The sequence below is a fragment of the Callospermophilus lateralis genome, unplaced genomic scaffold, assembly GCF_048772815.1.
Source record: "Callospermophilus lateralis isolate mCalLat2 unplaced genomic scaffold, mCalLat2.hap1 Scaffold_74, whole genome shotgun sequence".
NCBI classification, from domain to species: Eukaryota; Metazoa; Chordata; class Mammalia; order Rodentia; family Sciuridae; genus Callospermophilus; species Callospermophilus lateralis.
Window position 1 is genome coordinate 4302436 of NW_027515420.1, and position 27398 is coordinate 4329833.

The 27398-nt window shown below is 35.9% G+C and overlaps 1 protein-coding gene across 1 annotated transcript in view; it reads right to left on the reverse strand.

Annotated features, from left to right (window-relative positions):
* LOC143389910 (protein crumbs homolog 1-like) overlaps nucleotides 1–27398 on the reverse strand; it is a 58707-nt gene that overhangs the window by 19792 nt on the left and 11517 nt on the right. The window contains 5 exon segments of the mRNA XM_076842640.1: nucleotides 14385–14511; nucleotides 18101–18229; nucleotides 20737–21181; nucleotides 21184–21642; nucleotides 26955–27120. Of these exon segments, the coding sequence (XP_076698755.1) occupies nucleotides 14385–14511; nucleotides 18101–18229; nucleotides 20737–21181; nucleotides 21184–21642; nucleotides 26955–27120 (1326 nt within the window).

Genomic DNA, 27398 nt, shown 5'->3' on the forward strand with positions numbered 1-27398 from the left:
ATGCATGATTGCCAGGAACTGAATTTATAAAAGATAAAGAAGATATTTTCTCCTGTCTCTTTGGTTTATGTTCTCACCAGTAAAATGGAAGAAGTTTTAAGACTTCTGTGAATAATGAATAAGATAATGTGCATAAGACCATAGAATAATTTCTGGCTCAGAGTGACAAATCAGCCTTCATTAATTAGTGTTATTATAAGATGTTGTGACAGAGGTGTATTTAATGTTCTGGGAACAAGACCTTCCAAATACTGATTGTGGTGGGGGAAGCCAGGAAGTCTTCATTGGAGAATTTTGAAAATGTATATTTGACTAGGCAAAGAAGAATGAAATGAGGAATTTAAAAAGAATCATGAGCAGCATATCCTTTAAAATATCTTTTCAAAGTTGCAACAGTGGTCAGTTCTTACTGACTTAGATGAGGTAAACTAAAAGGATGTGGTTTATAATGATTTAACCATAGTTATCCAACTTTGTAGGGAAATTACGCCACTTCTTCTAGATCACTAAAATTTTGAGCAGTCCTCTCTATTCTGACATCATATAATACTCTTCTAAAAGCAGAGGAAGTCTAATTGAATATTAGTTGGACAACTGCTATGAGAGTGTCCTTCATTACAGGTTATATCTTCATGGATCTAAACTGCTTCTGGGATTGGTTCAGGGAAGAGCTAATTTATATCAAATTTTAGTTCAATATGAATAAAAAGCTGTCTGTGAATTTGGTTCTTGGATAGAAATATTGGAGCGTGTGACATACAAGACACTATCACCAACAAAGAGGTTAGTAGGGACCAAATCTAATGTTAGGCATCATTTCATCTCTGTGACCAAAATATCTGACAAGAATAACTTAGAGAAGGAAATGTTTATTTGGGGCTCATGGTTTCAGAGGATCAGTACCTGGTGGGCTGACTCCATTTGTTTGGGCCCAAGATAAAGTAGTGCATTATGGTGGAAGGGTCTGGTGAAGGAAAACTCAGCCCCACAAATGCCAACTGGAAAGTAGAGAAAGAACACATCATCAGGGACAAAATGTAAACCCTCAAGTCTCGCCTCCAGTGATCTAATTCTTTCAGCCCCACCTTACCTGCCCACAGTTAATATCTAGTAAGACCATTTAAATTATTAGTTCATAAAATGGATTAATCTACCTATTATAGATCTCATTATATATTCCTTTCACCTCTGAGCATTCTGCATCAGTACAGGACACATTGGGGGACACCTCATATCCAAACCATAATACCTTGCCGTTTCCTTCTGTGAATTTGTTAGGGAAAATAGGTCCATTTTCTGTAATTAATATGCATTATCATTTTTCATCTTAAATTTAGTAACTTTGAAGAAACTGAACACACATACACACAAGCACACAAACGTACACACATGCCCATGCACAGACGATTCTAAAGTTAGAAATTGCTGTTTTGGCACTTACTTCAGAACCACTTCTTTGATTATGTCAGTTAATATTTATTATCTTCTTTATAACCAACATGATGTTGGCTATTAAAAATTTCAAAGGAAGATATTGGTCTTAGGATGTAATTTTTCCCTGAGTTTTAGATATCAACTAGAGTGATATTTGTCATTTACCAGACACTAATATATACTTTGCCACCTTGAATAAGAAATATAAAATATCGTTGTTTTCCTTTATAACACTATCTTATTATCATAATAGGATTATCAAAGGAATATAAAGGGAGTTAGATGAAAGAAACATGTATTCTCTTTACTTTAAATAAAATGTATTTACTTACAGAACTAAATTAAACTCAGCTAGACAATGGAGCCATCATAAATGTGCTTTCCAAATGATCAGGTAAATTTCAATGCAAATAGCCTATTTGTTTTTGGATATCATGTTTAACAGGATGCTTCTTTTTTGTAGACAACTAGTTTAGCAGATTTCAACAATTTACATAAAACAAATTTATGATTTAGTACTCACATTGTGAGAAAAAGGTAATAGCAAGACTAATTTTTTTATCTGTAAAAAGAAAAATTTTTAGTTACAAAGGTCAGGGAAATTATATATATGTATTAAGTCATAGATCTATAATCATATACATTATATAATATATAAAATATTTAATCATATACACTATATGAATGAATCATTCATATATTATATGAATAAATATTATGAGTCATGGAAGCTTTCAGTAGAAATAATATTAAAACAATCACCAACTTCAAGTGACCTTGATATTTTAAGTTTTTTAAATATTAAATTTTGCTATGTATCTAGTTTTCTTTATGCCAAATCGTGTATTCTCACCAAAAGGATTCAGCAATGGGTTTAATGAGATACAGCCTCATTCATATAAGCAATGTTACTTAAGAGATGCATATTACATAAAAATTTATACACTCCATTCTTGAAAATTAAAATTAAGAGAAACTGAATTCATGTCATATTGTACTAGACAACAGCATGTTTCAGTTTTATACTAGCAGTTTCAAGTTTGGTTGATTACAACTCTATTTTTGATAGATAGAACCAAATGCCAAAAGTTCTCAACAATAAACAATAAGGGAAATAAGTAAATTAAAACTAACAAGAGGCAATCAATTTTATGGTTTGCTTTGAATGATTTGACCAATTAATTGATTTGTAAAGTGTATACTTGATTTCTTGAACTATCTATGATAGACTTTAACTGCGTTTTAAGGAGAACAGAAGTGTACCACATAAAACAATTAATTTTACAGTATGGATAATAGGGTATGTCCCAGTTAGCCCAAAACAATATCAGTTTAAGCTGTTTTCCTAGTTCCCTTTCACTTTTAAAGTATCTCAGTCTGCATAACCAATAATATGGTCATCCTTGACATAACCAATGTACATCATTATGGGTACATTGCAAATATCAGCATGATTTACGAAAATGGACAATTCTATGCATGGAGGTATGTCTGATTCTCTTAAGTTCTTTGAAAGCAGGAACATCCTTTGTGTGTATTTTTGTTGCTTATCTTGCCTATCTCAGAGCCTTGCCTACAGTAGGACCTCAATAAATGGTGGAAGAGTGAATAAATGCACTATTTTAAAAATGTGTTTCTTTAAGTCCAGTAGTGTATGTAGCAAGACAATCATCATTTCAGGGAGATCTCGGTAGAGGAGTTGATTTGACAAGTGACAAAAATGCTGTAGAATATGGTTAGCTAGTCACCTCAGTGGCAAACACCAACCTGGTTATTTTCTATACTTGTTTATGGAATAACAAGAAAAAATTCCATTTGTTACACCCACCATTCAGGAGTCTCACTATATTTTCTCTTTGTGTTCTATTTTGAACACATAAAGAAATGCGTTGTGAAGGTGAAAATCTATGGTACATGATTTCTGTGAAGTCTGTGGCAATGGACTCACATTAAGAAATGAAGGACATTAATTATACTTGGTGAAGCAGAAATCATAATAATGTGTGAAAAGAGGAAAGGAAAACAAGTTAGTGAAGTAAATCAGACCTGACTTCAGTGCCTGATAATGCATCAAAATAACACTTAAGAACTCATTTTATTATATCTATTTTTTCTCCATTTAAAATGTTTATAATACTCTATTAAGTAATTTTTTTAACTGTGGTGAGAACACTCAACAGGACAGCTACCTTCCTAATGAATTTCCAAATGCACTATAAGGCATTGTTAACTACAGGCACAGTGTGTACACAGATGTCTAGAACTTATTTATCTTGTATAACTGAAATTTTACATTCATTTAACAGCAACTCCCAATTTCCTCCTCTGCCCAGCCTCTGGCAACCACCATTCTACTCTCTGCTCCATAAAACTGACTATTTTAGACATCTATCTATAAATAAAATCATACAGTATTTGTCTTTCTTTTTTTCAAATAGAGAGAGAGAGAGGAGAGAGAGAATTTATAAATATTTATTGTTCAGTTTTCGGTGGACACAACATCTTTATTTATTTATTTATTTTTAATGTGGTGCTAAGGATCGAACCCAGTGTCCTGCTCATGCCAGGCGAGCTCCTTACCACTTGAGCCACATCCACAGCCCAGTATTTGTCTTTCTGTAATAGTGAATTTCACTTTGTGTAATGATTTTACATTAGTAAACTTTTTACTTAGTGAATTTCACTTAGCTTAATCCATGTTGTAGCAGGTGTCAGAATTTCATTTTTTTTTACATTTGAATAGTATTCCATTGTATGTGTCTACCATTTTCTTTTTTTTTTTTTAATCCATTCATCCTTCCAAGGACATTTAGGTTGTTTCTATATCTTGACTTGCATTGATAATGCTGTAAGGAACATGGAAGTCTAGAAATGTCTTCGAATCCTGATTTCAATTATTTTGGAGATATACCCAGAAGCAGGATTACTGAATCCTATAATCATTCGGTTTTAATATTTTGAGGAAGTTTCATTCTCTTTTTCCATAGTGGCTGCACTGTTATATACTCTCCACAGCAGTGCACAGGATTCCCACTTGTCTGCATTCTCACTAGCCCTTGTTATCTTGTTTTGTTGAGAATAGCCATATAAACATGTGTGGGGTGATAGCTCATTGTGGTTTTGTCTTGCATTTCCCTAATGATCGGTAATGTTGAACATCTTTTCATATATGTGTTGGCCATTTTTATGTCTGCTCTGGAGAAATATCTAGTGCTATATTTATTCCCTTCTGAATGCTAATTAGTAGAAAGTCAGCGAGAAGTGACAGTGCTTTTTTATATTATAATTTGAAGAGAAAGTCATTCTGTGTGCCTCCTTCCTGCAGGCCAAATTCAGAGCACAAAGAAATTGCCATCAGAGTAAGACTGTTGTGCCATTGGCCAGTGCTCGGTTTGCAACAGAAGCCTGAGGAAGTGGGCCAGTCGGCTCTGTCCTTGACATTAGCCTTTACAATTAAGCATAACTCTAACCCTCTCAGAAACCATTTATGACTCTGTCATTCATAAATGACTCCAAATCCTTGCTGCATTTATTTTTATTTTCTGCTTTACTATCTTGGGTTAATTAGTTCTATAAGGTTATTATTTTTTTAATGTTGTGAAGAAGATGTTCTTGTTACTTGCTATGTTTAGGTAGATCTCAGTGAATGCCTGTATCCTGGAATTTGGGAGCTTACCAAACAGGTTCCCTCAATCATACCATCCATTAATTTCCAGGTGTGTTCAGGCCCTTCACTGAGCTCAGGTGAAGAGGAACTTTGTCATTAGATGCCCACTCCTCAAATCCCCTATATCCGATGATTCTAGTTGCCCTCCTCTATATCATCTTTACTTGTTATTTCATTTTAGAAATATGGCAACTACTCCAATAGGACCAAAGCTTTAAGGTTGAATGGAGAGGAATAAGTAAATCATCATCAAGCCATTTTTGGTAATAATTCAAATTTGGGCCACAAGACAGGAACCCCTACTAATTATTCCATATCCCTTTCCTGGGTCCCAACTGACAGATCCTGACCATTTCTTTAGCATTACATTTAGAAATAGAAAACTTGATTCAACCCCAGGACTGTCACTTCCTAGATGATTGACCTTGACCAAATAAGGGAAACTTTTCAAATTTCCATTTCTTCACTTTTAAAATAAAGATAAAAATATCGGTCAGAATTTTTGTGAAAGAAAGAAAATCCTGAAGTTGTAAAATTGATAGACCTTCTTTAATTGAAAAAGAATACAGTGTAGGCGTGGCTTGCTTTTCCCAGTTTCAATAGTATCATCTATTTCTTTTGTACCTTTCACAATAATTATTTTCGGGGTACCAATTGAAGTAATTTTATAATTTTTTTGCCCTTCTGAATGCCAAATGAGAAAGTTCAGAGCAAAGCATATTTTCTTTCATTTTTTTATTAAAAATAAACAAACAAGTTGATAGGAGTAATTTTTTTGCACTCAATCTATTGGATTTGTTATTAAAGATAGTGGTGCATACTGGAAAGACATGGCTTGGAATCAAGCACTCCTAAGTTCTAAATTGTGCTAAGATTTAGATATCTACTTTCTGTGTTAACATTGGGCCAATATCTAACCCTTCTAAATGTCAATGTCCAAAATAAATGTCAATGACAAAAATGTCAAAAATACATTATGTGTTTATCTCATAAGGGTGCTGTGAATATTAACATAACTATAATGGAAGTTCCCTTCAGATCATATATCTTTTCATTTTTTCTATTACAAAATCAAGCCAGACTCAGCTTTTCCTCCTACAACTTCTTAAGATCTTAGGACTGAACAATGATGATTCACATTTGTCATGATACTGCCTTAGAGTAGTACCTTTAACATCCTCAGAATAAGACTATAATTTTGATGAATACAGGTCTGATGTTGATTCAGTTTTAGGTATTTTTGTTCTTTAAAATTCAAAATACCTGTAGAGAAATTGCCAGACTGTAGGGTACTCTAAGAATCTCATTCAGAATCTTCATTGCAAGTGGGAAAGGAATTTGCTCTTTCAGCTTTGGACTATGGAAATGATATTGAACTGAATACTTTAACAGCTTAAGTAAAGCACCGCCTGCCCCACCTTACATTCTTCATCTTTTATAAACAGAAGTTGAATTGGATCATTCCTGAAACCCTTTTAAATATTTAATTCACTGTGCTGTGTTAGTAACCCAAAATTTAGGGGAAGCAGCCTCCTGGCACATATAGGTACTTATTATATAACAGGTTGTACCATATGAAATGGTCATTTTTGTGGATCTTAAATATTAAACACACACAACCTCGTATAATTTAGTCTAATATTTCAGTGCCATGTACTTCATTGTGATGGTTGAAAGACCATTAACCTAATCTTCCAATAGGGATTGCCCTGTAATTTAAAATGGAATATGTTTCCAACATCCTTTTAACATATGACTTAAAAAAAGAAACACCATCCAAATAAACTTTCCAGATTGCTCTTTTTTTTTTCTGGCTACATGTCTTGATTCTATTGCATAGCCTGTCTAAAAATGATTGATGGTGGAGCAAAGCAGACCTCCAGGTTTGCTCAGAAAAGCTTGTGTACCCATGTGAAACCCATGACAAGACATCCAGGCCCAGCCTATTTTTGCTCTGAATGATAGAGTTACCTTTCAAATGGTAATTGGAACAGAGTTAATGGTGTTAGGTTTTCAATTTCCAAGAAACCAGCATAATAAATCAGTGCATCAAGAAATACATTCTTAGGAAAATTTCTCATTTTTTAAACATTGCTTCACTATAACATGGTCTAATATATTAACGATCTGAAAATCCCAGAAGTACCTTTCACAGTCCTTCATTTCTCCAAAATATCAGGTGAGCTTAGTCAATTATTTAGCCCTCAATACTGCACTTTATTTAACTAAAAAACACAGATTTTATTTCTCAAACTAGCTCTAATTCTGCTGTCATGGGTAATATATATAGATACCACAATCTTAAGAAATTTTATAGGTACAAAGTGCATTAGTTGTGCTTACTCAGCTAATCATGGATGTTTAAGAATTGTCAGATCCACGCATCTTTCTCAATCACTATACAAGTATTCTCTGTGCTATTTCTGACATATTCTCTTGGAAGGTTTCCAGGGACAGGAGTTCACTTTGGTGCAGATCAATTCTTAACATTATTGAATAGTTCTAATGTTAGCTGACTTTCCCTTAGGCTGACTTAAAATCATTCTAAAATTTTTATCCTTTTGTCTTTTATTTCTACTCTCTGTGTTTATATTAAATGAATAAACTTCTAACTTCTCACAATAACCACTGAAATATGTGAAGGAAGTTTTATGTTTTCCTTGCCATCTCTTTCTAGAGAAAACCTTCCTTTATCCTTACACTGTTTCTAAAATGCCTGTTTTTAGGTCCTGGCAGTTACCTTCAAACTTTTCCTTTAAAAATAAATTCACAAATAAAACCTTGTCTTCTGAAGCGACCTGGCCAATGCAGAAGTCAGAAGGAAAATTGCATCTTTTGTTCTGGGACCAAATACCTATGTTAACACAGTCTGAAATGGCCTACATAAAATCACAGCTTCCACTTTTGATAACCAAGTTTCTCCTTTTAAACCAACCTCTTGCTAAATAACAACTATAAAACTGGATAGAATAACAAAACTGCAATTAAAGAGTGCTGGTGAGTAATCAAAAATATGCATTAAACTATGTGACAATGGAACTTAGAAATGAGGAGGCTACTGGGTGATTTTGTTTGTTTGTTTGTTTTCCCCAACCTGTTTTCTGAATGCAGTCCCAAATCAACACCAAGCTGATTAATTAAATCCAGGAGTGAACTTTGCAACCTTAGGCTTAAAGAACCAGGGAAAAGAGGTAGGTTTCACCATAGCAGCTGGAAAGGGAAGAGGAAAATTCTGGAAAGGACAGTGCTAGAGAGGTGGAGCCCCCAAATTCACAAAATGACTTCTGCTCAGATTTTTAGCTATATCCTGAAAGGTGCACAGGTAAAGGAGACTCCAAGCAGTCTGGCTAAAGGTGGAAGAACTGAGTGATTTCAGCTATGGCATCAATAGGTGGCACCACTATAAGAATGGGGGTTTCATTTAGCTAATTGATCACTCACTAAAACAAAATGCTTCTTAAAGGAATGGAAAAGAATTCATAGTTTCTATATAATCTATAATAACACATGATCTATACTGCCCAAGGTACAATCCAAAGTTACCAGAAAAAGAAACAGAAAAATGAAATCCCTTGTTCAAGAGGAAATTTAATCAGTGGGGGCCAATCTCATGATGACCCAGGTGTTGAAATGAGCAAATAAGATTTTAAAACAGCTATTAGAATTCTGCTGATATAATGAAAGAAAAAAAATTGAGACTGACATAACCACTACTCTTTTGACATTATTATACCACTAGGAATAAGTGCTATTTTATATTATCAAAGATAATGCAACTGAGTAATAAGTATATCATGATAACCTTTATCCTATATAAATCAAGCATTTACCCTTGCTAAAATCAACATATGAAGGTAAGAAACTAATACAGTTACTTCTCAAGATCCTCCTGGTTCTGTAAAGTGATAATTCTTTCACCAGCATTTGTAGAGCCATGTCAGTTTGTGTTAGACGGTCCTTGCATATTATTGAGAAGCGTTTTCTGTGTTTAGATGATTAGATTACCAACAATGAGCACTAGAAGAGAGGTACAAAGTGACAAGAGAGAGAGAGAAATAAAATTGTGAACAACTTCTAGGGAAGTCAGGGAGAAGATCCTGGAGGAGTCATATTAGATCCATAATTTCAAGAAACAGAGTGTGTTGCCAGGAAGAAAAGAAGGAAATGGGAAGCTAGTAAGGTACCAGTGGGTAAAGGAGGAGCTGTGGAAAGCTTGAGGGAGGTGAGAGTTTCCACACAGCTGGAGAGGGGAGTCGTGAGAGAATGGATAAGAAATGAGGCTGGTGAGGCAGCTGGGGTTATATTTATGAAGGGCTTATACCGAAATTGGATGCGGAGCCCAAATTTACAGTATCCAGATGTTGTGGGAATCCCCAAGCAGGCACTAGACTGACGAACCTCTTGTCTGCCCAGGAAAAGACCAAAGCGAAGACCCCAGCCAGGAACATTTCCACAACTCAGAGAGTACACAAACTCCCACAGCGGGGGAAAATCCTCTAAAAGTTGTGTTCACCCACAAAAAATAGAATCTACAGAGGAAAATCTGTTGTGAAGAAAATTCCACAGAAACAAAAACAGGAAGATGAGCATTCTGAGAGTCTGAAATATTAGAAAAATCTGAAAGAGATTATTAAACAAGTTCTTAGTATTTTGAAGAAAAAGAACAGAAATCATAGTGAAAAGAAATAGGGCAGGATGAAAGAAAAAGTTGATTTGTAAAATGACAAACTATCCAGCAGTTTAAAAGATAATTGAATTTAAAAAGCTATCAATGGATTCTACAGAGTGGAAAATAGATCTAAGGGGAAGAGAGATGTCAAAAAAACATGGAGGAGAGAGCACACAGAGAGTGATAAAGAGAATATAGGGATGATGTGACAAATAGATGACTCTGAAGGTGGACTCTGTGGTCACCTTTTCCTAGTCTCTATTGAGACTCTCTCTGTGTGTGGACATGTCCTGTGATGCTTCTAACCAGAAGCTTTGTCAGAATGTGACAAAGCCAAGGGATATTTGTGATTACATGAGCATGATTACATGACTACATTTTATTAGACTGTCTTGCTGGACTCTCTCCCTTTTTGACTTTGAGAAAGCAAGGAGCCATGTTGGGGAGCCCCATGAGGCCAGGAACTGTGTGGGCTGTCTCTGAGCCATAGTCCCAAGACAACTGATGTCCTCTGTCCTTCAGTTGTAAGGAATTGAACTCCACCAACCAACTATGGGAACTTGGAAGTGGATTTCTCTTCTATGGAGCCTCAAATGAGATTACATCCCCAGTTGATAACTGCTATTGATAAGCTCCTAAGCATAGGACCCAGGTGAGCCATGCCTGGACTGACTCCTGCACACAGACACTGTATGATAATAAACCTATAGTTTTAAGTTTGAAAAGATATTGTTATACAGTAGTACATAAATAATACAAATGGGTTGTACATATGGACCCATGGAGATAGAGAAGATAAAAGTCAATATATCTGTAACATGAAACTCAAATTTATATGCTCAGTTCAGATTTGTTTCTTGAACTACAGAATGAAATTTCCATACTGATTGATTAATAGATATCCCAGAAAACCTTACATTTTTTCATTTCTCAATAAGTGAATATTTAAAATATAATATTCATCAAATGTAACTCATTTTCCCTTATCATCCGACACCTTCTTTTAAACAATCACAAGGGATTACCACTTCAGACTTGGTTAATTTCTCCTCTTCCCTATAACACCTTCAACTGTGGAAGGTAAAGCAAAGTCTCCTTTCATTTTGTCTGTGTCATACACAACCTCTTAACTATGTTTTTCTGGGTCTAGTCTTTTTTTTTTCCTTTTTGATCCATCCTCTACACAGCAGCCCAGGGGATTTTTTAAAGTGCTAGTAAGATTATGTATTTTTTTTCTGTTTGAAACCTTTGAAAGACTTCCCATTGTTCTTCAGATGAAAAGCCAACTTCTCCACCATGGAGTGTAAGGACTCTCTTCAACTCAGTTCTATGGCCCCAGTCTTACCATGTCCCCATCTCTTTGTGCTCTTGTCACACTGTCCAACCTTGACCTGAAACACTCTTGGCTGTTCCTTCTCTCCTTTCAGAGCCTGGCTTCTGTTTAACCTTTGAATCTCAGCTTAGGTTTGGGGAAACGTTCCTTGACCTTCCACATCCATCTTTAAAATTAGGTGAAATGCTCCTCCTCTGCACACTCTTCCTGCTGGTGCTCAACTCCACCTCAGCACAGCCCTGGGACCTGCCCCTCTGTCTTCCTACATTCCCTGTGAGAGCTTTAGCTTGTTGTGAGCAAGCTTGGCATCTAATTCATAGTCATATTCCCAGCACCTAGCCTTGGGCCCTGCACGTATTATTCATTTAGCATGTGTTGAATAAATCAGAAAACTGGGGCTGGGGATGTGGCTCCAGCGGTAGCGCGCTCGCCGGGTTCGATCCTCAGCACCACATACAAACAAAGATGTTGTGTCCGCCGAAAACTGGAAAATAAATATTAAAATTCTGTCTCTCTCTCTTAAAAAAACTGGAAAGCTAACTTAGAGAAGTGAAACAATTCATAGTAGTGATACTATTAGCAGTTGAGTAAAATTCTTCACTGTTTTCCTACTTAAATTACCATACTCAAATTTTATTTGGCACCATTTCTAAAAAGTTTCAATTAAACATTAAAAAATCACAGCTGAATAGCTACTATCTCAAACCCACACATTGCAAAAGGATCTTTCAGCAAAACTTAGTGAAGAGTTTATAAGGTAAGAGATTTTGATTTACCTTGTGTTTAAATAAAAAACATGATTTTTTAAAAAATCATGTATTTAAAAATGGCTTATCACAGTTTTTGGCACAGAATAAGTTGTGTAATAGTGTTAATTAGATTTTGTTGTCTCTCCTGGCTACTAAAACACCAATTTCTTCAAATTTGCCTATTCTGTTTCTCTTTATTTCAAAATAGAGGGTAACAAAACCCAATCACTATGCACACACACACACACAAAGGAGGAAGTGTGGCCCAAACCAGTAATATATTTTTACTTAGTCCAGTTGTTAAATCTGAAAAATGAGGAAAATAAAATTAGTTTTTATGCAGATAAATGCAAGTTATGTTTTAGAAGTTTGGTCCAGAGTAGTGTTTGAGAACTTCTGTTACTTAGGTGAGATGTCTCCTCCTAAAAGCTAGGTTGAACTAAGGCTAGGTTTATCAGGGACAATATAAATTAATAGTCAGAACAATTAGGGTTGCAATCAGTAATAGATTGCCAACTAGATGATTACTTGCCAGAGAGGGAAAGTGCAGGGACTTGACCTTGATGCCACAGTGTTTATTTGCAGGGACAGGTGGAAAAAGAGATCATGTTCCAGGAGATTGGGACTAGTGCTTATGTGTTCCTTATGTGGATTATGTGTGTGTACGCATGCACATTTGCACACATGGACCTGCCTTGTGGATATCTGACCATGCAAGGCACAGTTAAAGAAAACAAGACAGTCTCATCAGAGGGAGAGAAATAGAAGGTGCAGGAGAAAAGGCTTTATTTTTCTATGCAAATGTGTAAAAGCCATAGTCACACACAACACAGTTGAAACTACAGAAAAATAAAGAGAAAAGATAGTATGTTTTTAAAGTCAGATATTGCATGACAAGAACACATTTGGAAAACATAAAGCAGTTGACAATTACAGTGACAATAGAGGCTTCAGAATTGCACAAAGAGATTGTGAGTTAATATTTCTTAGATATATTTTTGGTAGGAAAAAATTACATTTGGAATGGCCTATGAGTTTATAATTACAGATATGTCTAGGAGGGAGTAAATGTGAAAACCACGTGTGTGGCCTTTAGCTATATTTTATCTAATGTTTATTGCAAATATTTAGAAATGCAAATGTTGGGGGAAAGCTTTCCCCATGTCTCTTGCCACAAAATCTGGGATGTGAAAGAAATGGATGCATATAAAGAATTGATTTCAAAATTATATACTTTTGGTTTGAAGTGATTGCTGGTACTCCATCGAATATTTGCTGGATAAATATTCAATTACTATTGTAAAATAAAATGTAATGTGTTTTGCTTTTAGATCACACTATTTTGTTCTCCTGATTGTCTGAACATATATTTAGGTTTACCTTGGTCATTTCCAGAGAAAAACAATGTTCTTAAAATAATTAGAATATTGGATATCATCCAATGAATAAATTATGCTTACATATTCAAACCAGGGAAGCTCCCAAAGACATTGACACATTCACAAGATGACATTTAGTAGATTATTGTTATTTTACTTGTGTTCTGAATTAATTCATAAGATCCAGTATTTTTCCTTTCAATGAACACAAACAAAGCCTCCTTTGGATAGATATATGTACACAAATATATTTAGCATAAGTGATAAAATGTCAGTGAAAATTTGATAGAAATGCCAACTAAGGCAGAAATTTATCAACAATCAATTTTTTGCATGGATAAAAGGGAAAGTATTGCAAAAAAATAAAGAGAGAAAATGTTATCTGTTATTTTATGGTAAAAGAGAAGGTCTTAAAAATCAGAAATTACACTAGCAAAATATAATTTAAATATTAATACCAGAGCATTCACTTTGTATAATTTTAGGGATATAATTCTCTGCTTTTCCTTTATACATTTATCACTTATCAGAGAACTGGCAACAATTCATTTGAATGGCTTTGAATGAAAACATACATGATATAAAAGAGTTTAGAGTAGTTTTCAAATTTTTGTGTCATAAATAATAGATGAGAATAAAGAACATGTGTGAAAATAGAATTATAGTGAATAGAGGAACTGAGAGCAGGAAAGTATGTCTGTAAAAAATGGAGTGGGGAGAAAATGGTTTCTTAAACCACTCAAATACGGAAGTATTAAAAAATGATAATATATTTATTTGTAATAAATACATTCAATACTTCTACTTGTGTTAAGACTTTTTTTTTCATTTCTTAAAGCTAGAATAGGAAAATATTTTATACAAAACCAAAGTACTTGTGATATGCTTAATATAGGCCTTGAATTTATTTCCATTTTTAAGATGGTTTTTACTTAAATTTTTTTTTTTCTTATTTAGAGGTCTAAAGTGAATCAAGGCATGTCCTGAAACTCCAGGGCTTTTACACTGGGGAATGTTGAAATGAGGGCTAGTAATCCTCCTGTTCGCCCCACTCCACAACCGGCTCATCGTTCATGTGCAGATTGAGGTAGGAAAGAAGCTGAAAGAGGTTCTGCCACAGTAAGAGGGACACATAAAAGGACAGGCCGCTTACGTCCAGCTTGCAGCGCTCCCCAGCGAAGGCGACATCTCAGAGGCACTGGAATTTGTCGAGTAGGTCCTGGCACAGGCCTCCGTTGAAGCAGGGATTGGAGGAGCACTCATCAATGTCCTTTTCACACCTTTGAAAATAAACAGAAAGAGCAGAGACTCAGGACATGGTTTAATAAATGGGCTGTGAAATGGGGAACGCAACAGTTCGCCTCATCTACCCAGGACCGCACAATCTTATCTGCCCATTCCCACACAATTTATATATATATATATATATTGGATAATATGGGAAATGTTTCTTCAAACTCCTTCGGTCAGCTGTGGTTTTAATAGAAATTATCTGTGCACACGTATGGGGGCAAACAAATGCACACGCTGGATTAATTAGAATGGGAAAACAGGTGCGACTATTTAGAAACCAAGGGAACATGGGCCATGCATAGAACAGTTTCTCCCTTAAGAGCACTAGTGGGTTTGCCACCTTATAAATGCTCAGTTTATTAGGTGCACTTAGAAGTCAGGAGGTGAGGCTGCACTTTGCCAACCTAGAGTCTGCAGAGCAGACCTACATTTTAGCTGTCAGGATTCTAGTACACCGGCACCCTCAGGTGAGCCACCCAACAGACACAACAAAACAGTGAACTCTGAGAGATTTTAAATTACACTGAAATTCCATTTTTTTTAAATTGAGCAAAAGTGGGTAATTAGATTATTTCACTTGCTAATAAATCTGTTTTTTTTCAAAAGCTAAGCATAATTTTAGTTGATCCAATAAAATGCCTTTCAAAGGCAAATTTTTCAAAAGAAATTTCAACATCAATTCTAAAGTAAATTGAAATTTTCCTCTTTTCTGGACACCACCACCACCACCACCACCACCACCACTACTACTACTACTACTGCTATTACTATTCTTCTTCACCCCCCTCCTCCTCCTCCCTCTCTTTCTCCTCCTCCTCTTCCTCCTCCTCCTCCTCTTCCCCTCCTCCTTTTTATTTACCTTAATCTCCACCAACATTTTTTGTCTTTTAGTTCTTTTAACTCACCAAATAAAACCATAAAAATTGTTTGTATTCATGGTATTTGATATATGTGTACATTGTATGTTTAAGTTAGGTTAAACATTTCTCTCTCCTCAAAAACGATTCATCTCTTTCTGACAAAAACTTTGAAATTCCTTTCTTCTAGGTTTTTGAAATATACAGTACATTATTGTTACCTATGGTCAGCAACTTGTTCTTCTTTATATTCATTGATTAATTCACCAACTACTCATTCAGTCATTCAGTAGGTTTTATCATGTGCCAAACACTGCTCAGGCCTTCAAATAGAGCAGTGACTGAAACATCTGTATTACTGTAGGAAATTCATATAAAATTTCATCTTCAAGAATTACAGCAGAGCAGCTTATAATGTTGAAGTTTGATGTAAACAATTTTTAATGTCCTCTACCTTCCAAAACATAGAACTTCCATGTAATCAACTCACAGTATAGAAAAATGAAGATTTCTTCCAAGAAAAACAGTTCCTTATCCCATTGAACACCAAGCATAGCTGAGACATTTTGTTTTCCTTTTTTGGCTTAACCTACTGGGCTGGAAGGAGTCTTTTCTGATTAGATCTGAGCAAAACTTGACAATTCACAGGAGCTTGCCAAGCACTCTCTGTCCTGGGTGGGCCAACATGTTCACATCATCCATCATCCAACCTGCCAGGATGACACTATAAAGTTGGAGGTTTCTCTCCAGGCAAGAGAGAAGGCAGTGTATTAGAGGGCAGTTCTTCAATATCCTTGGGTGTCCCAAAAGTCTCATTTCCCTAGTCCTTGGGAGATTGTCCCAAGTTTTCTAGTCTTCCTCTAGCTACTCTTTCTCACCTATTTATATTTTGAGCTAAACAGTGAATAACACATACACATGTATAACAAGCAACACTGAAGCTTTAATTGAAAGAATTTATAGATGGAAAGTCTAAATAAATCCACTGGTATCCAAAGGATTAACTAATGATGAATTAAGTCTTTGAAAGTACTGAGTCTACCTGAGATTTGCTATTTTAGAAATCATGCTGTGCCAGACAATATTATTCAGATGAGAAGTTTATTCAGAGAGAAAGGAAAGTTATGAGCTTTCTTTTTCATATTTCAAATCAACAACTTAAATTTCAATGCAAAATATAATTCAAAAATAAATAAATACATTTAAGAGGCACGGTCAATATTTGTTATACATAGGGGCAAGGTGTAACAGAAAAATAATCCAAGATTTCAGATGAGCTCTGTGCATTGTGACATCAACAGAAGTGGTGTAATTAGGCCAGGAAGTGATCAGCACTTAAAGGTGTTTTTTCAAAATTTAGGACAAGGAAATAATTTTGAAAAAATAAATAAATAAACCTTTTGGAAGACATATGGAATTGGAAATCATCTGGACCATTTCTGAATTGATAACTGCATGAAATAGATTTGTGAAATGGAAAGTGTGACTTTAGTCTATCTCTTTCCACACCTATACACTCGGACTGCCTATGCCACCTAGAACATTCCGAAGGGTAATATGCTCCCTGTTTGTTTTGTAAAAATGGCAAAAGAGCTGTATCTGTGTGATGCCAAAAGAGTCAGCTGAGAAACCAAAAATTCAAATTAATCCAAAGTGTAATTGGAGCAGGGACATTCCTATTATTTTACTATCTGTTCTTCTGGGAAATTTTAGTTACAATCTCTTTGTTAGTTATGTTGCTCTGTGTAGAAAGTTTGACCAGAACGACCTTATCCTGGATGGAACATGAGATTGGGGAGTAATTTTTCCATTTACTTTTAATTGTGGTGAGCAAAAATTTATTCATACAATTATGCCAACATATCCAATAAATGATTGGAGGCTTCCAAGGCAGCTCAACCTTACCGCTACATACATTTGAATGGACACCTGATTTGTCACTTAACCTGTCAGTCTTACCTTGTGCATATGCAAAATAAGAACAGTAAAACCTACCTTGGAGAGCTCTAAGAATGAAGGATGATATCATAAGGTTCATGACACACAATGATAAACAAATGCTTGACTATTTCTCTATAATGTTGATAACCTATAGAGTTCTGGTTTGCAACTGCTTGGGGGACACAGGTTCCTTTGGGAATCTGATACATGTTATGAAGAACTTGCTTTCTCCCTTGATCTCACCCTCAGCCAGTCACACACATATGCAAATTTCCCTGCATTTTCAGCAGGTCACAGATTGTCTAAAGTCAGTGACTGTCCCTGTAGAAAGTGAGGAAGAACTGAAGGCATTGCTCTGGGAAAGACAGAATCAGATGGGTAAGGTGTACATACTTTTTGGATTGTTGGTAATTCTAAGAGGCAGTCTTTCAGGTGCATGTCATTTTACTTCAATAGCAACCATATTTGCATTGTGTATTAGAGTGAGTGGGAAAACTATGAATCCAGATGTACTTATAAGAAAGAAAAATAGCACATTATACATTTTTAATAAAACATATTTCTCTATTCAAAGTTCTGGCTAATAAAATGTTCTCTACTTTGACCTACACTGCAAATTTACTTCTTTTTTATTGCTCAACTCTGCCTTAGACCTATATTTCAGCATAGATATTCCTATGGGAACTAAGATGAAAAATTAGAGGAGAAAATGAACTCCAAGTAATCCCACTGTTCTTTAGCCCAGATTTCTCTTCCAGAATGTTCAAAGGTGACTTACCATTCTCCGGTAAAACCTGGCCAGCACATACATTTTAATTCAGTCTGAAACTCTGTGCAATTGCTTCCATTGTAGCAAGTGAGATTTGTATGTTCATTCCCACAGACTGTTGAGGGTAATCTTCTGTATCTAGAAAGAGAAAAGTAACAGCCACAGCTGTTCATCTTGTTTATTTTATTCAAGAAAACTTTTTTGAAGAGTTCACATATGAAGTCATTGTCAAGCTAATTAGGTACCCAGTCTGGAGGCTTTCTAAGTGCTGAATTGTGCTGCATTATACCAGCACCACTTTCTCCAGTAAAAAAATTCCTACTGGAGGGTAGTGTAGCAAACCTGGCTATCCATCTTCTATTCTACACAGTTTTTATTCGGGAGATAAGATCTATGCCATGGGGTGGCAATAAATTCAGAGTTGGAAAGGAACTTGCTACAGTTAGATTTGCCACCGCTCTGCTAATAAATCAACAAAGGCCATAGGAAAATTGCGTCTCTATAAAGGCCAGGAAAGCAAGGACAGCACTGTGGTACCCAAACACTCATACAATTTTTCTGTTGGCTTTCAGAGCTGAACTCCAGTTGCCCTGCCAAGACTTGCTGCTCTCTCTCCAATAATTCATAGCTTTGCAGAATGCAAGCCAAGTGCTGTCCAGGAGGTTTGTATATAGCACTCATGGCAACTGCATGTGGATTCAGCCTGAAACTCTCTTCTGCAACAACAAAACTGCACGTGCTAAAGAATTCTTATAAAAGGCAGAGCAAATTGTTAAAAGCTAAGCTGAACATCATGGCTAGACAAAACCCTAGTTTCAAAGGACTGATGTTCAAAAAGATTTTAAGAATGTTGCTTAGGTCCTTTGGCCCACTGTGTATGTGCTTGGTATCAGATACAGAATAAATATTCAGGAACTGTAAAATGTATTCCTTTTTGTCCTGTCATGTTTGTTGCAGCTAATGTGGAGAAACTAGACTAGATGATAGTAAGAATGTCTCATCACAAGAGCTAATCACTTCTACTTTTAAAAGAAGATATAAGAACATTTCAAAAGAGTCAAAGATGTCAACCAGCTTTGAAAGAAGTCAATTAGCAATGCAAATATGAAGCTCTGTATACATCTTAGGTTTAATAAACAATTTCTGAATCTCATTAGAAGGTACTTTTGAAAAGTTTATACATTAAGAACTTGACTTTGATGAATTAGGCAAAAAAAAAAAAAGTTCTAGAGAATAGTTACTAGGGCAAATGTACTTTACTTACCCAAATTCACTGTGGAATGCTACTGATTTTGATCCTGAATAATGGCAAATAAGTGGATGAGCTCACGGAAGTAACATCTAACTGGCATGTTAACACTTAGCAGCTATCACTTTGCTATAATATGCTCTGAACAATAATAAATGTTACAAAGATACATCCACATTTTATGGAGATGGATACATGTTATGTCTGCTATAAGATTTATGTAATTAAGGTACCAGCTCTGAATTAGTGTAATGTCTCCAATGTCTACAGGCTGCCAACCCACTCCAGGTGTTCTTGCTAAAGTCCTGGAATGTATTACTTGTTAATAATAACCCTCTCACCTACCCATAATGACTCAATTATTTAGTAAATTTAAAGCAGAATAAGTTGTAAAAACAATAATGGCTTCTACATACATGGAAATATTGAAGCAATGCGACTTAGTAGGAAAATATTCTTTCTTATCTTTGTTTACACAGCATGAAATAGTAGTGGTTGCTAGAACTAAAATACTGCTTTTGTAGTTTCAGAAAAAAATTGATAAATACTTTGAAATGGGCAAGAGATCAGTGATTATCTTCAGTGGAATACTGGATGTTATATAAAGGATCTCTAGAACAATCTGATTCTATAGTAGTAGATGTCTTAAGATTTTCTTTACTAAGCAATATTACAATTCTGTAAATTGTAGAAAATTATATTAATACAGAAGAATCTTGCTATTGACATGCAAGTGAATTTGTAGCAATACAACTGATTGTCATACTTCAGGAAAGATTTTCTCAGATCCTAATTTTGTTCTCCTGTGGAATAGTAAACAGTTTTGCATTTATTAGTAGATCCACTTCATCATTTCTATTTTTTGTATACATCTATATTCTGTATATTGTCCTTTGGACTGCTTTTAATGTCTCCCTAGTTTCTGCATTAATTAATAACTAATAAAATCATCAAAACATGTTCATTTTATGTTTGAAAATAATAAATTCAATTTTTTGAAATGATAATGTAGCCTTTTCAGGATTTTATGAGATTTATCCGGTGAAGTAACCCTGGGCATTATTTTGTTATTAGACATCCTGCCTTCCTTTACAACCCTGAAACTCAGTTTTTGTATTTATTGTAAATATATTTGTTTCTTGTGACCATGGGCTGCAAGATCCTGGAGTTATAGTTCATGAGACATATTCTAACAAAGGTGGCTGAGGAAACACTGTCTGGTTGAAACACTACCATTAATACTTATAGGTCATCCCATCAAGATAAATCCCATCTTTAGATGATCAAATTGTTTGAAATGACCAAAACTTTTCCCGTTCAGCACAGTGTATATGCAGGCCTTGAGAAGAGAGATTCCAGTTTGATAAGAACCAAGCTTCATGGACATTATGCTCACCTGCAAAATTTTCCCGTAAAGTTTTCAAAACAGAGGCAAGAATAGCCATTAGACTCACTAATGCAGGTGGCCCCATTTGCACATTGGTGATTCTGGCAATTTTCTATCTCCATTTCACAGTTCACACCTGTGTATCCAGGCTCACATCTGCAGTGGTAGGCTGCGACTCTGTCAGAGCAGTTGCCATGGATACAGGGGTCTGAAAAGCATTCATCAATGTTGAGTTCACAGTGTGTCCATGACCATCCCAAGGGACAGGAACAGTGATACGAGCTATAGATGTCTTCACAATTTCCTCCATGCAAACAGGGATTGGAGTTGCAGACATTTAATTGTAAACAGCCAGTAGCCACTGAATTTGTAGAGATTTTAAGAAACTGCTCTTCCTGAGGTTTATTAGTGAAACCATGAGCATTTTCAAAGTAAGAGAGATAAATCCCTCCTATTCTATTGTACTTAGACACCCCTGCAGGCCCTTCCTATTGTTAAGAGCTCTGTCACCCACATAAATGTCTGTATTGTCCTTCAAAAAGTTGAGGTTTCCAGTAATGATTGCACTGGTCACGAAAGGTGTTTGATTGTCCACTTCCATTTGCCACCTGGAGGCCTGGGCCAGTGGATCTATCATGGAAAGAGCCACTTGGTGCCATGTGCCATCATTCACTGACTGCAGACTTGTAAGATGTAGCACATAAAAGCTGTTGACACTTTACAATTGAAAGAATAATCTGGACTCTTGAATTCTAATATTAAGAAACTCAGGCTCTTTTTCTGCATGCAATATTATCACATTTGCATCTTTTGTTCTGAATCCAAATGTGATATAGGTGAGTTCTCGGGTAATGTTCCCATTACTTCTGAACAATATTTTACTGCTTTGTCCGATAAAAACAGCATTTGCAATACCTAAAGAGAGAAGACAACACTAATTAGCAACTTTATTCAGTCTATAATATGTGCTTAATTACCTGCATCAATAGTAGTGATCATCATGTTAATGATATCATGTGTTGATTGTTTGACATGGTGGGTACTGTGCTAGTTGTGTTTTTTTAATTATTTCTAATAAAAAACTCTTGACTACAAGTATGGTTATTATCTTCATTTTACTAAAGAAGGAATAGAGACTAACAGAAGCTAAGAAGTCTGCTTATGTTTATTAATTAATAGATAATAAAGCCACAACATAAAACATGGATGGTCTAATACCAAAACGCAAACCAGACTTTTCTTTTTCATTGATATTCTAATGCATGCCAATTTTTATTTTCCACTAGAACCCCCAAATAAGGCACTGATGATCCATTTCATATGCAAAGAAATTGAGCACCAAGAAATTACAAATCCAGCTATAGCAACACAGAAGTCCAATAGTAGAGACTGGTTTCTTATGAAGCTGACCAACAGGGAGGAAAAGGTAGTATTCCTGCTGGGTGCAAAGGTACACGCCTCTAATCCCAGCTACTCAGGAGGTCGAGAAAGGAGGATCACAAATTCAAGGCCAGCTCAGGCAATTTAGCAAGACCCTGTCTCAAAATAAGCTTTTAAAAACTTTAGAGCACCCCTGGGTTCAATCCCTAGGACCCCCGGCCCACAACACACAGACATGTGCATTCCCAATGACTGGGTTACCTAACCTGGTAAAAATCCAAACTACCCACTCTCCACCTATCACCAAATATTTTTGTGTGACTAGGAAAAAAATACACAGCCAAATCAACCACCTTTACCTCATCATGTCCATGTACTATCTGGAAGCAGAGCAGTTTGGGGTAATCATTGCATTTTTCTATTAAAAGGTTGTTAAATCTATAAGATTATTAAATTACAACTTGTTCTCTGGAAATGTTTGAACTTATCTCAGTCTCCTGTTTGCATTCTTGAGCAAATAGGAGAAAAAGTGCCCCATCTTTCCACCAAGTCTGAAACTTCACAGTCCCCAGATGCACTCTGCTTCTCATCCTGTTAAAATGGATGCACTTTCCATGACCCTGTGCAAGGCCAACCTGGTCAGCAATGTGTTGGGTCCCGTTTATTTTCATCCCTTTTAGGTACTGTTCAGACATGCACCCTCTTTTCTATCATGCTCATTATTTTCTTTCCCTTTTCATTTCCTGTCTCTACAAATATGCTGCAGTTGTTTCAATCTTAAAAAATAGACACAAGCATGAGGCCCTGAAGAACTATCCCGACTCCCCGACCCTACTTCTTCCTTTGCTTTTCCCCTCCCCATCAATACTCTTCTAATGGTTTCCTATTCTCAAGGTCTCCACTTTCTTATCTACCATTTTCTCTTTAGTACATGCTACTCAGGTTCTGTTCCAATCACCTCACTAAAACCACTCTTGTTAAGGTCACAGTGACCTCCACGTTATCCAATCCAGTAGTCAATTTGCCATTTTCATTTTTTTCCCACTTTTCAGTAGCTATTGACCTTGAAACACTGTCATTACTCAATGTGCGAGGCAATATACCCAACCACTGTCATCTTTCATATAGACTAATTACTTATTAGGGTCCCTATTTCTGTGATGCTGAGGGTGAATCCAACCACCACTCCTTAGCCCAAGACCTCTATTAGTTGCCATCATATCTAGAAAGCCTAAGTCTTAAACAATACTCACAGGAGGGTTTTTTTTTTTATGCTGCTGAGGATTGAACCCAGTACCTCGCACGTGCTTGGTGAGTGCTCTACCGCTGAGCCACAACCCCAGCTCCTCACAGGAATTTATGTGATATGACCCCTGATTAACTTCCCAATTCCAATTCCTTCCACTCTCTTCCCTATTCACATATCCTGCCACTCACTGAAGACAGCAAGCTTCTCCCTGACTCAGATCTTTTATACTTGCTATTACTTAAACCTGGAATATTCTCCCCTAGGCCTTCCTGTACGTGGCTCCTCCTCAGCGTTGATAGCTGCTCAAATGTCACCTCCTCTGGGAAGCCTTCCCTGACTATCCAATTTAAAACAACTTTTGCCCTGTGTTCACTCTCTGTTTCACTCTGGGTTTTATTTTCTTCATAACTCCAATTACATTTGAAGTTTAAAATTGTATACTTGTTCCTTGACTGTCTTTCTGTTCTATTGCATGGGCTTTTTGAGATCAGAGATCTCTGTCTAGAACTTTGCCTAACACACAATAGGTGCTCAGGAAACTTTAGTAAATGAGTAATCGATGAAAATAACTTTCTCCTTTATTTTGGAAATGACATGATTATAAATCACAGCAAGAGAAAATTAAAGTGTATCATTCAAGTTTTATTATTTGACTAAATTAAAATCTCATTTGATTTCATTGTTTTTGATTGTTGAGGTTTTTTTTTTTTTCCTCCAACCAGGTTTTTGGGTAAGAATTAAGGAGGGAAAGAGCAATGAGTGACTCATATTTTAAAGTAAATGTTAAAATAACAAATCTCTGAAATCACTTCTTGAGATATAGGTAAAAACCACAATGCACATGACATTTTTCCTTTGACTTTTCTTTGGGGTACTTTGCCATAATAAACACACCTGTATCAAAGGTGAGTTGTAAATTTTTAAATCTTGGTTTAATCCTAGTGGGACACAGATACAGATGATTAAAGATCTAAAGGCCAAACTTAGAGTAATGTATGAGCCATGCTCTCAAGAGTATGTTGTTCTGTTACACTTAATCTTCTCAATATATTTTATTTGAAAAGAAAATACAATACGGTCATAAGATCACACAAAATTTAAAGTATACAAAGAAGCAAAAATGAATCCATGGTTCATATCTGTCAATTATGAAACTGATATACAATTCCTATTGTAAACCTCCTATTGATTTCCATTTCTGTCTGCACTAAGATAAGTCATACTTCGAAAAGAAGGCTGTTGGGATATTTTGGGGATGTTGGAGCCAGCTTCTTTTCCTTTTGTAGTAGTCATGGTACAGCAGTGAAGATTCACTTGTTTCTGATACACATGTGGGCCAGTCCAAACTGCTTTGGGTATATACTGTTCTTGGGCTGCCACTGATTTTTGAAATCCTACTCTTTTCATTCCCCCTGTGGAAATGTTCCAAGTGATTTGAACGCTGTTGTAGAACACAGCTGGGACTAACAATATTAATATTTCTATCAAAAGAGTAACAATAAAATTAATAGTTCATTTTCATTCATCATCGTTTTCAACAAGCATGTCAGAGATAGAAGAATGGAAAATGTTGCACTTAAAATCTGTGCTGAGCTAGGAGTGTCGCTCAGTAGTACAGACTTGACTAGTATGCACAAGGCCCTGCTGGATCTAATCACCAACTCTGCATAAATAAATAAATAAATAAATAAAGTTCTGTGTTGGTTAGAAACCATTTTACTTTCTATCAACTCATCATGCTTCTATTTGTATGTAGTAGGTATTTCCTAAAAATGAGTTATAAATATACACATTCCTCTAGAAAATTTCCTCAAGTATATCTACAGTTTACCATGTATCATATATATCTTTTAAAATATAGAAACATAAAAATAAATGTATTCTCTTGTCTTCAGTTATGTCAGGCATAGTCTAAATGAAATGTCGGAACTGACCTTCAGCCACTCTCACATCTAGTTCCATTCCATTATTTTAGTGCAGTGTTTTTAAATATATTTTATGTATATTTTTATTGTAAGAAGATAATATACTTAATATATAGAGCAGTTAAGTGAATAACTGATTTGCAGAAAAATAAGTAAATTCATTCATTTAACAAATATTTATGACAACCTACTATGATGTTTGGCACTCTTCTAAGGGCCAACAGTGACTTAAATAACTACATAGAAAAATTTCTTGCACTGTGAAACTTATTTTCTACTGAGGAAAGAGGTAATCAACAAATAAACAAAATAAACACATACATGTATATCAAAATACTCAAGAACAGGTCAGGGGCAGTGATGCACACCTGTGATCCCAGTGGCTCTGAATGCTGAGGCAGGGGGATTGCAAGTTTGAGGTCAGCCTTAGCAACTTATGGAGGCCCTAAACAACTTAGTGAGAACTTCTCTCAAAATAAAATATAAAAAGGGCTGTTTCTCAGTCACACAGTTCCCCTGGGTTCAGTACCACGCCCCACAAAAATATCAAGGAATAGTAAGAGATATAAAGAAAAAAACAGGTAGGAAGACCCTGGCATCCAAATTTGAATGAAATGGTGGAGAGAAACTGTGAAGCTCTGGGCTGAGAGAGTGGAAGAGGTTTATGGGGCCTGAGTGATGAGGTAAAAGATTGGAGTGAGACAGCAGAAGTATTTTGAGCACAAATCTTCAGAGGTTTGTTTTGTTTTTCTCAAAAGAAAAGGAAGTAGAGAAATGGGAAGCCACAGGTGGGAATTTGGTCTGTGCGTTATTGGGGAAGGGAGGTCATGGGATATATTTTGTAATGAGGAAATTTGATGGAATGTTTATCTGCTAATGGAAAAACTGTTGATGTTGGAGAGTAAGAGAGAAATTCTAGGAGCAAAATCTTTAGCAGCAGAATCTTTGGATAAGGGGAAGGGATTCAAATTCAATTTAAGCAGAGGATGGGCTATATCTTGGTCTGTGCGCTATTTGAAGTAAGAGAGGAGACAGCACAGAAATGACACTGTGGTTACTTTGTGAAAACGTCAAAAAATCCTAAGTGTGGTGTTCAAATCATTAACATTTGAGAAGTTGTGCTCTGTAGCACTGAAAGGGGCAGGGGAACCCTTCACATAAAGGGATGCAGTCCTGGCCAGTATCACCGGGTACCTAATGTGTTTGATTATATACATAAGAATATGCAATCATCACAAAGAAACCTATAGATTTCGGTACCCCTATTTCACAGGCAAGGAGGCTTTATATCATGGAGATCATATGAATTACCTGAAGTTAAAACGGCAGTGAGCTAACACCAGCATGTTTATTCTGTATTTCTAATAATGAGGAAGGACAGTATCACCCGGTTAACTCTTTAGACATCAGCTTTAAATGACCACGGACTCAGATTTGGTATTGGTATTGCTACATTCTCCATTTCCCACCCAGACACACAGGCAGGATAAAACAAGAGACTAATCTGGATTTTTATACTACTCATATCAGGTTAATTATACTACTCACAGAAGGGTGAACAACCATCCACTTATTTAATAAGTTGACCATGTCTGTTTATTTTTTTTTTCCTATCAGAACAACTTAAACGTGCCAAATTAATTGGAAGGATAAAAGTCCTGAGCTCTACGTACATTCGAATCCTTTGGGCACCAACCGGCACTGGGCACTGGGAGGGCAAGGGCTGAGTTCACACCACCGAACTTCTTCACAGGCTTTCCCAGCTGTATATGCAGGGCAGGAGCAGGAGAAGTCGTCCCACAGGGAATAACAAATGCCTCTGTTTTGACAGGGATTGGTCTGAGCAGGGGTAAAAAAATCATCAAAATCATTGGCAATTAGATGTGGAAATGTTAAAGGTGACAACATATATCTGTTATTTTAAAATGCCAATTTCCCTATATTTTCAGATTTTAAACATTTAACATGGATTTTAAGTATATGGAATAAAACTGAATGCTACCATTGCCCACTGTTTTCTAAAAGAGCATCAAGGAAAGATAGCAATAGAGAGAGGGGATGGGGAAAGAGAAAGGGGGAAAGAGAGAATGGGAAAGAAAAAGAGGAAATATAAAATC